Source organism: Molossus molossus, unplaced genomic scaffold, assembly GCF_014108415.1.
Source record: "Molossus molossus isolate mMolMol1 unplaced genomic scaffold, mMolMol1.p scaffold_m16_p_20, whole genome shotgun sequence".
NCBI lineage: Eukaryota > Metazoa > Chordata > Mammalia > Chiroptera > Molossidae > Molossus > Molossus molossus.
The window spans coordinates 40492059-40507070 of record NW_023425356.1 but is presented as its reverse complement, the minus strand read 5'-3'; the positions used below and the strand labels follow the sequence as shown (position 1 = coordinate 40507070).

The 15012-nt window shown below is 40.3% G+C and overlaps 1 protein-coding gene across 1 annotated transcript in view; it reads left to right on the top strand.

The window, feature by feature from the left end:
* The window catches only part of HMCN1 (hemicentin 1), a 427446-nt gene that overhangs the window by 278049 nt on the left and 134385 nt on the right, over nt 1-15012 (top strand). The window contains exons 40-44 of the mRNA XM_036272178.1: nt 745-868; nt 5066-5241; nt 8950-9046; nt 11090-11212; nt 12030-12191. Of these exons, the coding sequence (XP_036128071.1) occupies nt 745-868; nt 5066-5241; nt 8950-9046; nt 11090-11212; nt 12030-12191 (682 nt within the window). The remainder of the gene's footprint in view (nt 1-744; nt 869-5065; nt 5242-8949; nt 9047-11089; nt 11213-12029; nt 12192-15012) is intronic.

Genomic DNA, 15012 nt, shown 5'->3' with positions numbered 1-15012 from the left:
AAACCATATGGAGTATATTTACTTCTACAAAATGATCAAATTAAAAAGTGAGACATCATAAAGAAAACATTACAAAAATTGACAAGAGAGTGTGAAAAAATATATGCTTTACAGTGACTCAAAATAAAAAATACGACACACACATCTCATTTAAAGTGCACTTTAATTTTATTTTGTTTGGCAGAGAACATAGTCCTCCCACCGTTCTACTTCTTTAGCTTTTCTTGAAATTCCAAGGCTTGCAGACATTGGGATCATGAAGGGTTTACAGTTAAGGTCAATATTTTAGAAGCGCAACTAGATCAATGGGATAAAAGTGCAATGAATGTGACTAATTAATTTATTTGGCTGCTACTTTGCTGTTAAGTTTAACTTCTTACTTGTTCTCTCAAAGGAAAATTAGAAGCAGGATTAGCTCCTCTTATTCCCACCTCTGCTCCTCTCTCTCCCCTGGAGGCTTTCTCTTTCTCTGTAGTAAGTGTGGGTGAAATTGGACCTTCATTTGATCCTGTAGAGAGAGACTTGCTTTCAGTGGTCATTACCACACTGGGTTCTGGCCTCTCAGTCTTCCTCCACAGATAAGATGGGAAGGGGATTAAATGATGCGCACTTGAAAGTATCCAGGTGGAAATCCTTCTAGAGACAAATGCCAATTGATCAACCTCAGAAAATAAGAAAAAAGTCTGTTTACTCCTACTGTTCTCTGGGATCATGTTGGGTATTCAGCTTTCTTGTCTTTGATAGGTTCTGTCTGGGGGCCGCATCCTCGCTTTGACCAGTGCCCAGATCAGTGATACAGGGAGGTACACCTGCGTGGCCGTGAATGCTGCTGGGGAGAAGCAAAGAGACATAGACCTCAGAGTATATGGTGAGACACTAACAAGATCTCTGCTCTGATATACTTGTGTTTAAGTCCTAAGATCATTGCAGACAGGTAAGGGACGTTTTTGACAATAAAGAACTATGAACAATAGGAATGATATTACAAGATTAATTCAAAACAAATTCTCCCTTTCTGCCTTATATTTATCCTTAACCTTCCTTTTTTAAAGGTCTGAGAAATTAAAATGCATATATTAATCATGTAAGGTGTGGGTTTTATGGAGTACCCCGAGGAACCTGACTATGGAGAACAGCTTTGTGATTTGGAAGACATAATCTCACTAAAGCAAGCTTCTGTTCAGGAAACTCTCTTGATCCATTCTCCCCAAAAACTTGATTTTATTACTCTTTAATTATATGTACAATCAGCCTATACTTATAATCAGCAGTTTGCATTCAATACTGTGTCTGTGAATTAAAGGCTATTTGAGAAGCAAAAGTTAAACTAAGCGTAAACTTAGACAAAATTTAAATTTTGAGTTTTTTCTTTATCTGTGCTGCAGCTTGTAAGGTACAGTAGGGAATGTCTGAAGCTAATGGCCCCCAGAACAAAGTTGGGGCCCCACTGGCCTCCACTCATAGCTCACACTTGCTATTTCATGTTTTAGTGAACCTTTGCATTTAGAACTCTTTCAGGCTGGTTTTAAGGGTCTTATTTGCATTCTGTTTCTTGGTTCATGGAATAATGAATGTGTTTCTTCTGTGGCCCCTCAAAGAATATCTGTTTAATGCAGGCTTTCTCTTCTAAGTCCCGCCTCACTTCTAGAAAAGGCACTTCTATTCAAAGGCATTACTTATTTTTCTTGACCTCCAGGCCATGTGGGTTGAATTCTCTTTTTAAGTTTGCCAAAGACAAATGTAATTATCACAAATAATTAAGTTTGCCAAAAACACATGCAGTGATCACAAATAATTTAAATAAGTTATACATTTTAATAAAAATACCACTTGTTGCAACATGGATATCATATGTCTCATTAAGCTGGAAACCCTAGTCGGCATCAGTAGACGACTCGAGGGTTCTCGACGTACCTCTGTCTCCTGTTTCTTCTGCAGTTGACCTGGTCCACGTCCAACCTCCAGCTTTGCTGGCGCCCTCTGTCTGAGGTAGCAAGCAGGTGGGGGTGAAATACTCATCCCCGGGCAACCCAACTCCTTCCCTTTATGGGCCACTTTTATGCTTTATGGAGAACTGGAATGTAGCTGTCTCCAATGTCCTTAGAGAATGATTCATCACATGGTCAAAGTATGTCACACAGTAGCTCCTTCAGCCACTGGCAAGTAGGCAGAGGGGTGACATTGGTATTTACTGGGTTTTAGTCATCAGGGAAAATTGGGATTGGCTCCTTCCATTTTCACAGTGGTTAATGTCAACGTGGACCTGGGAGATGATAGGGTGTTGGTGTTATCTGGGACTTCCCAAGATGTGCACCACTATTCTGTATCATTGGCTAGGATACTTCCAGGCCACCTTGTTAGTCTGAAAAGCCAGATTTTTCGTTTGTTGTAAAATTCAAATGGCTAGCTAAAATGTGCACGTTTGCAAATGTGTGTGTGTGCGACCTTGTGTCTAATTAGAGCCTAAAGAATGTCTATCGCGAGAGGTAAATTCCCTTCAGATTTACCATCAGAGCGTGGGGGCAGTGGGAGGAGTAGACAGTGGATAAAATACCTTTCCCTGCAGTTACAAGAGTAGTTCATTAAAATGTTTTCTCCTGGGAAATTCAGGGTATGTCTACCCCATTCTGAGGTGCCCAAACAAGAGAATTGAGTTTTTAAATGATGTGGATTCCTGCAGTATCTGTTCTTTCAACTTTAGCTCAGAGAACATTCTTAGAGACTACACAATTCTCCAGCATCTCAATAAGTATAACCCTATGGCGATTCTAATTTCGGTAATGAAATTTAACAAGTATAATGTGTAGGATGAAAAACAGGTGCAGCTCATCCCTTCCTATGCAACATGACCACAAAGCAGAATAGGAATAACATCTAAGAAAGCTGAGGATCTGAAGGGGAGAAGCTTTTCTCTTCTCAGACTAAACAAAATGTTGAAAATGAAAGACAGGACAGAAAAAAATAGATGTGTTTCAGAAACATATATCCTTGGCTGTAATTAGATTTGCTTTAACCAGTGTTCTTTAAGAAACAAATCCTCTATTGTTTTTGCATTTTTTCTCTCCATTTTAAAATTCTGGTATCCTTTTGAACTTGATTTCACGCACTTTGCTGTAAAGAAAAACAACTGAAAGAAAAATATTTGGAAATAAATTAGCATTGTGCTTTCTTGAATTATTTCCGACTTTTACTTCTACAAGGAGTCATAAAGAATTCATACTCTTTCGTAAATCCCACAAATAATCTAAGATAAACATATTTTTATCCAGTTACGGTACTTTTTATCCACTGAGACCAGACTACCTGAAGTTATTTCCAAGCTGTGAAGTCAGCTATTCTTTCTGTGCTGAGACCAATAAGTGTATCTGTTTTCATAACATCTCAGGAAATGACACTAATTGTGCTGATTTTGCTAACATTACGGCAGTTTTCATCTGAAACCTGACTAATTGTGTATCTTTCATCTAATGTGTCCCATATTGAAAACAATCCCACTATATTCTGTTCCCCATAGATTACTTTAAGCTTATCGAGAGCCAGATGTCTGCATGTGCTATTAAACTGAGCAGAAGGGACATCAGGCATCTCTCCCTTGGTCTGCCCCAGTCCTTGCGCATGCTCTGTCTTCCTTCAGCATCAATTCCTTTGGCTCTGGCACAGTTGTGCGTCCAGAAAACACACTGTTACTGGTTGAAGTCAACTGCATTCACTGTCATTTTGCCACATGCAGCAGAATAAAGCCTGAAACCATGGCTAGAAGACTGCAGAAACATTCCTCAGCCCAGAAATTTCATTTCTACCGAAGCATTTGGAAAGATTTTTGAGGAATCATTTCAGTGAAACTTATCCCTTCCTGTAAGACAAAACAAAGGAAAAACTAGAAATATGATCCATTTCCCATAATCCGAAATAGCTATGGGACTTCATGGGAAATGACCGAGGAAGTTCCCCTCTGTGAATTTTGGAGTGGCCTTTTTATAACAGGCTTGGTTGCGTCATTTGTTTGTGTATTTGAATTATTATAAATACAGGCCGGAGAGAGTCCTTGAGAGTCCGCGGAGCCCACCCTCTCCTTCTTGGCAGGGTTGTACCTAAACCATCTGAGACAAACGACTGTTTACTTTACTTTTTAATACACCCAATGGAAGGAGATTCCTTAAACTTCTCCAAGAACACATTTCAGCATCTGACAAGCCTTGGAGCCAGGGAATTCAAATTTTAACCTCATTAACATTTCAACTCATTTCCTCTTTTTATGTGATTGTGAGTGTGTTGTACGGCTGGTCACTGATTCATTTTGTTCTGCTCTGTGCCACTTATCCCACGTGGTTTTTATTCCATGGAAAGCTGACCAGGTACCGTGGAAAACCACAAAGAGCTCTAACCTGCAAGTCAGAAGACCCCTAGCTTGGTGACTGGTTGTCAGGGTATTTCAAATAAGCTGTCACCTGTCACCCACTTAGTTTCGCGCACTGTGACTAGATGGGACGGGGTGAGTTCTCGCACCTCTGTGTTTTTATTTTGCCTCTGTGACAATGAAATTTATTTATTTTTTTGCCAAAAAAATAAAACAAAACAAAACTATAACTCTCAAAAATGCATTTGCTTTAATTCATCGTTATTTCCAAACTATTTTGTGAATTATTTAGTCCTTTGAAAATCTTAAGTAGTAATATTGAGTTCAAGAGGGCACTTGGGGGGAACTTCCAATTCTATTTTTTTTTTCTTTATTTTATTCTGTTATTTTTATTCATCACCATTAATCTCCCCAGACCCTCTTCCACCTCCACCCTCCACCCTCCATCCTGCAATCACCACACTGTTGTCCATGTCCAAGAGTTCTTTCTCTTTTTTTGGAGAAAAGATAGTGAAAACTATCTTTGTTCAAAGCAGCATGTTAGTCAGTGATCTATTAACACTTGCAACCAAAGAGGGAACGTTGGAATGATCATGATCCGACATCTTAAAAGACCCAGTAGAGTTACCCAGCGTATGTCCTGATGATGAATAATGATGAGCAGTGTGCTGGCCTGCTTTATGCTGAGGGGACCCGTCTTTCACTCAGTTCCACCGAACATCGTGGGAGAAGAACAGAACGTCTCTGTCCTCATCAGCCAGGCTCTGGAGCTCCTGTGTCAGAGTGACGCCATCCCCTCGCCTACGCTGACTTGGCTGAAAGACGGCCGCCCGTTGCTGAAGAAACCCGGCCTCAGGGTTTCTGCAAACGGAAGTGTGCTGACGGTAAGCTAGCGGTGCACTGATTTCCTCTTAAATTATCCTGAGCGCATGGCTAGCGGTGCACTGATTTCTTCTTAAATTATCCTGAGCGCATGGCTAGCGGTGCACTGATTTCCTCTTAAATTATCCTGAGCGCGTGGCTAGCGGTGCACTGATTTCCTCTTAAATTATCCTGAGCGCGTGGCTAGCGGTGCACTGATTTCTTCTTAAATTATCCTGAGCGCGTGGCTAGCGGTGCACTGATTTCTTCTTAAATTATCCTGAGCGCATGGCTAGCGGTGCACTGATTTCTTCTTAAATTATCCTGAGCGCGTGGCTAGCGGTGCACTGATTTCTTCTTAAATTATCCTGAGCGCGTGGCTAGCGGTGCACTGATTTCCTCTTAAATTATCCTGAGCGCGTGGCTAGCGATGCACTGATTTCCTCTTAAATTATCCTGAGCGCGTGGCTAGCGGTGCACTGATTTCTTCTTAAATTATCCTGAGCGCATGGCTAGCGGTGCACTGATTTCCTCTTAAATTATCCTGAGCGCGTGGCTAGCGGTGCACTGATTTCCTCTTAAATTATCCTGAGCGCGTGGCTAGCGGTGCACTGATTTCCTCTTAAATTATCCTGAGCGCGTGGCTAGCGGTGCACTGATTTCTTCTTAAATTATCCTGAGCGCGTGGCTAGCGGTGCACTGATTTCTTCTTAAATTATCCTGAGCGCGTGGCTAGCGGTGCACTGATTTCTTCTTAAATTATCCTGAGCGCGTGGCTAGCGGTGCACTGATTTCTTCTTAAATTATCCTGAGCGCATGGCTAGCGATGCACTGATTTCCTCTTAAATTATCCTGAGCGCGTGGCTAGCGGTGCACTGATTTCTTCTTAAATTATCCTGAGCGCGTGGCTAGCGGTGCACTGATTTCCTCTTAAATTATCCTGAGCGCGTGGCTAGCGGTGCACTGATTTCTTCTTAAATTATCCTGAGCGCATGGCTAGCGATGCACTGATTTCCTCTTAAATTATCCTGAGCGCGTGGCTAGCGGTGCACTGATTTCTTCTTAAATTATCCTGAGCGCATGGCTAGCGGTGCACTGATTTCTTCTTAAATTATCCTGAGCGCATGGCTAGCGATGCACTGATTTCTTCTTAAATTATCCTGAGCGCATGGCTAGCGATGCACTGATTTCTTCTTAAATTATCCTGAGCGCATGTCTTCGGTATGACCCCCAGTACACTTGCCTGTCTCTACAGACGTTCTCTTAATTTTACATTATACAATTCTAGGAAACTTTTCATTAAGGAGATTTGTAATATTTTTTTAAATTTGGGGGGCTTAGTAAGAGTTAACTATTTACTTGTCTACCCATATTTGTAGCCAGAAGCCATCTAAAAAGCTTCCAGGGAAATAGTATAGAAATACTGTAAAGACTACCTATTCACAGTCATTCAGCCAATCCGCAGGTACCCGTTGTGAGTGCTCTGGATAGGGGTGCAAAAAAGTAGATGCATTTTCTGCCCTCAGTGTCTTCTAATTTTATATAAATATGTGACAAATGTAGCGACCATTCCCTGAAAATGCTGTAAGTGCTGTAGGTCTGAATTGGTGACCAAGTGGATAGTGCAGAAGGTACCCTTTGGGGGGGCAGCAGAAGGTGAAGGGGCAGCGCCTGGAGTCGTCTCGGAAGCTACTTGCATCTTTATGGGGCAAGAGGCCCGATTAAGGAAAGCAAGTGAGCTGGTGTGGCTGAAACGGAGAGTTGAACAGAGTGAATATTTGGACATAATTCTGACATGGTTGACTCGAGTAAAATAAGAGCTGATATTTAAAGCCAGCCTATGGAATTCGGATTCGAGAATGTTTATTTATTTATTTTTATTTTCTTTACTGATTTTAGAGAGAGAGAGAGGAAGGGAAAGGGAGAGAGAGATAGAAACACTGATGAGACAGAACATCGATTGGCTGCCTCCTGCATGCCCCCCACTGAGGGTTTGGCCCACAACCTGGGAATGTATCCTGACCAGGAATTGAACTGGCGACCTCTTGGTGCATGGGTCAATGCTCAACCACTGAGCCACATCGGCCGGGCCCAAGAATGTTTATAGAATCTTCATCATAACCCTATTGAGAAACTGAAAGAACGGCTAAGAAATCTGCCCAGTTAGCAAGGGGCCGGAATGGGTTGTGAATACAGGAGCATGGTTTCAGTCCATGCCGCAAACCACTCTACCTCCCCGCCTCTTGGCAAAGGAGGGTTGTTACTGGCAAGTCAAGAGAGTCTTGAGAAATGGATGATTGGTGTCAGCACCTAGAAGCTGAGGAGCTTGCACAGGGGGTCAGAAGCATGGGGCGGAGTGGAAGGGAGTACCAAAGTGTATGTTAGAGGCAAGAGAGTGGAGACCTTGCAAATTATGATCCTGAAATCATGGAGCTGTTGAGGAAGGAAAGGCCAGACTGTCTGAGGGAGGAAAGTAGGGTGAGCCCATGGAGCTATATAAAGAAGCAGCAGCAAAGACCACAGCCCCTGCTCAGACACAGAGCCCAGAGTTCTAGAAGGCAGCTGGTAGAATTCTTAAACCTTAGCTCTCACTGAGTGATAGAAGGAAACAATGCTATGGATACAATCCCCAGACTGGTAGGGGAGAACTCTGCATGGTTAGAACTGTCGGCAAGTTATACTGAGCGAAGCAGTTTATTTCTTCAGAGCACAGATTCCCAAAGGGATTGGGAAACCCAAAGAGAGATGATGGATGTTGAAGCAACCCTGACATTCATTGAATCCCACCACAGAGTTCGGCCAGGCCCCCTAGAGTGTACAGGTCCCACTGAGGGGTACAGAGAGAAGACCTGAAATGAAAGCTTCTAGTGTGCCCCCTCACCCCCAATTATACTAAATGCTTTCAATGATAACTTGAACTCCAGTGATTTAACTCTTGAATGTTTTAGCAATTGACTATAAGGTTTTTTCGCAATCAATACCATATTCTTTGTTGTAACCTCTTGTATTAAATTCTGCTATTATTTATACCTTGTTTATCATTAAACTCTTTAATGTTCAAGTACTTTCTATTCTCAACCAGAATGTAAGTTCAAGTCCAAAGCCATATAATACACTATACTTCTTTGCATTTTCTTTATGCAGTAGCTGGTCCAAGGTTCTCAATAACTGATGAATGGTCAGTGAATCAGTGATGAATGAGTTTGATGCGTGTTACAGATAAATACATAGAAAATATTTGCTGATATTCAGTTATCTACCAAGCATCAAACTGGGTACTAGGAGACCAAGACTAATTGAATATAATATTTGGCTTGAAAATGCTTAAAAGCCCCCTATGGGGGAAGAGATGTCATAAATAAATAAAAAAGGGTGTTACTTTACTGAACAATATCCTAGATGTATAAAGATTGTGCGTTTTAAAGCCTTAAATAACTTATTCGTAAATTGTGGGGTTTTTTTTTGCCATTTTATCTGAATTATATTTAAAAGGCCTTTCTAGATTTTCAATGACTGATATTAATGAGATTAAAATAAGCTATGTCAGGGACAAAAATTATTGAATCTTGATAAGTGGGTACTGGGTGTATAGCTATCCATTTTATTTTACTTTTACATGTTTGAAAATCTTCCTCATACAAATGAAAAATAAGAAATCACAAATAACAGTGACAGGAAACCCCGTTACATATAAAATAGAAACTGGTTTTAAAGCCTGATTTTCTTTTCAGATTGAAGATGCTCAGGTTCAAGACACTGGTCGTTACACTTGTGAGGCAACAAATGTTGCTGGGAAAACTGAGAAAAATTATAATGTCAATATTTGGGGTAAGTGTGATTAATTCCTGAAAAGCAAATGGTGTGGCGAATGGAGGTCTAACCTTTTATTCTGTGTGCCAGCTCTTACAATGCCATCCACCTACCTAAAATTGATCATAATACATAGATGCACCCTAATCCGTATGTTTAAGTGACGCTACAGTGTCCTGATCATCAGCTCATATAATTAATTCGAGAGCAGCCATAGATAGACTGCTTGAGCCTAGATGTGTTAATCTCTGTAACTTTTATATACAGTGGTTCTCGCCCTTGTCCGAGTGATACATCTTTTAGCTTCCACAAGCAGGATCTTCCAGTGATTGAGCCTTCTGCATGCATGGAGGGTGGGGTAGTCAATTGAAAATAAGTCAAAAGGCCAAATTATGTATATGAATCATGTGTGCATGTGAGAGAGACAGTGAACACGTGTCCTTGTGGGCGGGAATTGGCATCCCTGTGCTGACCAGTGGGACTAGCTTTCCTCACTTGAAATTTTACTGTCATGACATCCAAGCTGGATAGAGAAGTCAGTAAACAAGAGGATGCAGCCAGATTGGGAGCCTTCTGAGAGGATAATGGACTTGAGATTCAATCTGGCCAATGGATTGAGCATTGGGAACAATTAGGTGAAAGAGCTGTAAGGATGGAGTCGTTGTCAGAGAATGTTCTAGATGAGGACAGGGGTATGGCTCGGATGGAGAAGACGATGTGCAGATCAAGGAACTGAGTATCCAGGGTTGAGGCTGGATATTCATGTGGATGTTCAGTTCATACAGAAGGATGGCAGGTCTTCGTGTGAAGAGGAGGGATAGAAACAAGTGCCAAATTGTTCAGAGACTGGAACAAGAATGAGGTTCACAGATGGTAGAGAGAGCGAGTAGTAAACCGGAGGTTTTCGCAGGGGTGGTTGAACGAAGACTGGAAGCTGCTTTGGGAGGTGGGGGGCTCTCCCCCTCCTCCACTCCCAGGAGCTGGGAGGACAATACCGCAGCCAGGGAAGTGGCCAAGGAGAGTCCGGCAGCACGATGCCTCGGGCTCGGCCTCCGAGACGCGCGTGCGCACAGGACTCACTTTGAACGTTCCAAGGAGAAGCTGGAGGCCAGTGGGAGGCGGGCTGTGTGGCCTCATTCAGATAACAGGTCTGTTTCTTAGATCAAGTCCCTGCCTCTGTTCTCTACTGTGTGTTAGATGCCTGTTGTTTTCCGATTCTGGTCAGCCTCTGAGACATCAAAGCTGGCTGGGTGCAAATGACTGGGTTAAGTTTACACTTGGTAAGTGACTTAGCCTTTTGGTGCAAGGTGTCTAAATATCTGTAACAAATTAGCTTCTTTTTGTGCCATGCTTAATATTGTTTTTCTTTATTGATTTTAGAGAGAGAGGAAGGGAGAAAGAGAGAGAGTGAAACATCGATGAGCGAGAACATCCACTGGCCGCCTCCTGCATGCCCTCCACTGGGGATTTGGCCCACAACCTGGGCATGTGCCCTGAGTGGCAATCGAACCGGTGCATGGGTTGACACTCAACCAGTGAGCCACACAGGCCAGGCTCAATATTCTGATAATTAAGTTTCTACCTGTGCAAATGGGAAGTTTGCAATTAGGTAGTTAGTATATGTCTTACAGTGGGCTTTTTAATGAGGTGTTGATGTGTCAGCCTCAATTGTTAATTGTTTTCTGTGTCATCAAGTGCACACCTTTTTAAAAAACGTGTGAAGTGCCCTGGCCAATTTGGCTCAGAGGTTAGAGCATTGGCCTGCGGTCCAGAGAGACCCGGGTTTGGTTCCTGCTAAGGGCACGTATCTCTGTTACAGTTTGTCCCCGGCCCTGGTTGGTCGTGCGGGTGGCAGCCGCTTGATGTGTCCCTTTCACGTCGATGTCTCTCTCTCTCTCTCTTCCTCTCTCACCCTCCCACTCTGAATAAAAAATGGAAAAATGTCCTCAGGTGAGGATAAAAAAACAAACAAAAAAACCATGAAGTATTAGGGAAATTGTATATTAAAAGAGTGTGAAAATAGTTTGTATTTCTTTCTTTCTTTTATTTTTTATCTTTCAGTACCACCAAATATTTATGGTTCTGATGAACTTGCTCAACTCACAGTCATTGAAGGGAATCTCCTCAGTCTGTTATGTGAATCAAGTGGTCTGCCACCCCCAAATCTCATTTGGGAGAAGAAAGGTCAGTTTTCATCCTCTGACATTTACAAGAGTAAATGTAATATTAGATGAATTTATATTTTATCAGACAAATATGTTAATTTATTTTTAAAGTTTTCAAGGGTTTGCATACTAAAATACTAAGCAGCATTAATATTAAATGTGCAGTGTGATATTTCTGCATGATCCAGCTGAAAATCTTCAATTTTGAGACTAACTTCCCCCCAGAAAAAAATTTACATTGTTCTTTTATCAAGTGCAGTATGGGGTAGCTATAATGATCAAGAAACCACCATTCAAAGAACTATTATTTTTCCTTAATATAGGATTAAAAATTATTTTCTAAACAAGCATATTTGTGGCAGCTTTATAATGTGTGTTAAGATTAAATTCTGCAGTTGGACAGATTTTCAATTTATTCATCAACAAATATTTATTTGTGTCTGTACCAGACAGATCACCTAAATGTTTAGCTGATTTTAAAAATCAGTTTCGCTTCTGTTTTAATATTTAATTTTATTTGTTTTTCTAAGTTTGTATTCTTTCATATGCAATATTTGTCGAACTTACCAAAATTTTGCAGATTTTCTTAGTAAAGTTTTTCTTCTCCTCCTCCTTCTTCTCTTCCTCATCTTTCTCTTCATCCCCTTCCTAATTCTCTTTCTTCTCCTCCTCCTTCTTTTTTTGTGTAGGATTACTTTACAGTGCCATCTGTCTTTTAGGTACTTGGCCTGGAAGTAAATGAATAAATAGATACACTTATCAGAAAATGTACACATAATGCTTTGTGAGTTTTGGGGTTTTTTGCTTCATGTTCTGCCGTTTGGTTTTCTTTGTAGGCTCCCCAGTGCCGGCCGATTCTGCAGGGCGGGTCAGGACTCTGTCTGGAGGCAGACAGTTACAGATTTCAGTCGCTGAAAACGCAGATGCAGGGCTTTATACGTGTGTGGCATCAAATGTTGCTGGAACTACCAAAAAAGACTACAACCTGCAAGTTTATAGTACGTTATTGATCCGCCAGGCTTTGGCACAATTATCTTTAAATGTTTCTATTTTTCCTTTTCCTTTATAACTTTAAGATAGAGTCCAAGTTATATGGTTATATATACCTACCATAAGACCCACAAATGTAAACGGTGCTGAGGAAATCAGAGAGCAGTTACTTATTAGTGCTGTTTATTCAGCAATACAGCCGTCCACTCTGGGTCAGCTTGGCAGTGTCAGGCACGTGAGTGTGGCTGCGATTTGTTCAGGGCAAAATAGTGGACATGGAGGATGAGGAGGGATGACATTGTACCACAGACTATATTTATCATATGTAAAAACAGGTCATTTTAGAGAATAACTTGTATAAGATTTTAAAGTGCTTAGAATATGCAATTATCTCATTTCATCTTTACCTGAGTTGTGATATGAATCAAAATTGCTGCCTGCGCCCATTATGCATTCATGAAAACATCAGCCCGGAGAGGATCCCATGACCCACCGAGATCAGACGGCTTGTGATGTGGTAGGAATGGGACTAGAACACAGGATTGCTAACACCGGCCCACTTATTTTCTCACTCACGTGTGTATTAGAGTTGGTCCAATTTTTGTTCTTGGAATCAGTACGCATTAGGTGAATTCAGCTGCAAAGTTACAGGATAACTGGGCCCCAGTGGCTTAAGCAAATAGAGGTTTATTCTGTCACATAAAGAGAAGTGTGAGGTTGGCAGTCAGGAGTTGGTCACCACATAAACAAATGAACAAAATCAGAAAGAAAAGTTACAACTGATACGACAGAAATTCAAAGGACCCTAAGAGAGTACTACAATAATTATATGCCATAAAATGGACAATCTAGAAGAAATGGATAAATTCCTAGAAACATACCATCTTTCAAGATTGAACCATAAAAAAAAATAGAAAATATGAATAGACTGATTAGTAATGAGGTAGAATCAGTAATCAAAATCCTCCCAACAAACAAAAGTTATGGACCATGGATGAATTCACTGGTGAATTTTACCAAACATTCAAAGATTTAATACCTATTCTTCTCAAACTCTTCTAAAACATTTAAGAGGCAAGAATGCTATCAAACTCATTTTATGAGGCCAACATTACCCTGATATCAAAATCATGCAAGGGCACCACAAAAAAAGAAAATTACAGGCCAATATCCTGAATGAATGTAAATGCAGAAATCTTCAACAAGATATTTGCAAACCAAATTTAATAATGCAGTAAAAAGAGTATACATCATGATTAAGTGAGATTTATTTCAGGGATGCAGGGATAGTTCAGCATCCACAGATCAATCAGTGTGATGTGCCACATTAACAAAATGAAGGATTAAAACCATACAGTCATCTCAATAAAAGCAGAAAAAGATTTGACAAAAGTGGCCCAACCTGTGTGACTCAGGGGTTGAGCATAGCCTCATGCACTACGAGGTTGCCAGTTCAAGTCCCAGTCAAGGCACATGCCCAGGTTGTGGCCCTGATTCCCAGTTAGGGGCATGCAAGAGGAGGCCAATCGATGTTCTCTGTCATTGATGTTTCTATCTCTCTCTCTCTTTCCTTCCCTCTCTCTCTCAAATCAATAAAGAAAAAAAAAAAAAGATTTGACAAAAGTGTAATTTTCATTTATGATAAAAACTCTCAAAAAAGTGAGTATAGCAGGAACATACCTAGACATAATAAAGGCCATATAATCTGTAGCTAATATCATAGTCAATGGTGAAAATCTGGAATCTTTTCATCTAAGATCAGGAGCAAGACCAGATGTCCACACTTTTGTTCAACATAGTATTGGAATTTCTTGCCATAGCAAGTAGGCAAGAAATGGAAACAAAAGCATTCAGATCAGAAAGGAAGAAGTAAAACTCTTACTATTTGCAAATGACATCATAGAGTATATACAGAAAACTCTAAAGAGTCCACCAAAAAAACGTTAGAACTAATAAATAACTTCAACAAAATTGCAGAAGATCCCAAATTGTCAAAGCAATCTTAAGAAAGAAGAACAAAGTTGGAGGTATCATGCTTCCTGATTTCTAATTATAGTACAAATCTCTACTAATCAAAACACTATGGTATTAGCATAGAAACAGACATGCAGATCAATGGAACAGAATATACAGCCCAGATATATACCCACACATATATGAACAAATTAATTTAAAACAAAGGAGCCAAGAACATACAATGAAGAAATGACAGTCTTCTTAATAAATGCTGTTGGAAAACCAGAGAGCCACATGCAAAAGAATGAACTTAGACCACTATCATATACCATATACATAATTAACTTTAAATGAATTCTTACTTGAAAGTAAGAACTGAAATACTAAAATATCTAGGGAAAAAAACATAGGTAGAAACCTCTTTGATATAGGTCTCAGCTATACTTTTGTGGATCTGATTCCAAAGGCAAAGGAAATAAAAGCAAAAATGAACAAATGGGGCTACATCAAACTGAAAAACTTCTGCATAATGAAGGAAACTATCGTCAAAATGAAAAGCAAATCTACTGAATAGAAGAAGATATCTACAGATCACATATCCAACAAGGGATTAATATCCAAAATATATAAAGAACTCATACTACTCAACATAAAAAAACAAAAAAAACTTGATGAAAAAATGGGCAGAGGATATGAATGGATATTTTTCTAAAGAAGACATACAGATGGCCATTAGGCACATGAAAAAATGTTCAACATCACTGATTATTAGGGAAATAATTAAAATCAAAACCACAGTGAGGTATCACCTCAAACCTGTTAGAAATCACTATTATTAAAAAGACAAAAAATAATAAGAGTTGGAGAAGATAT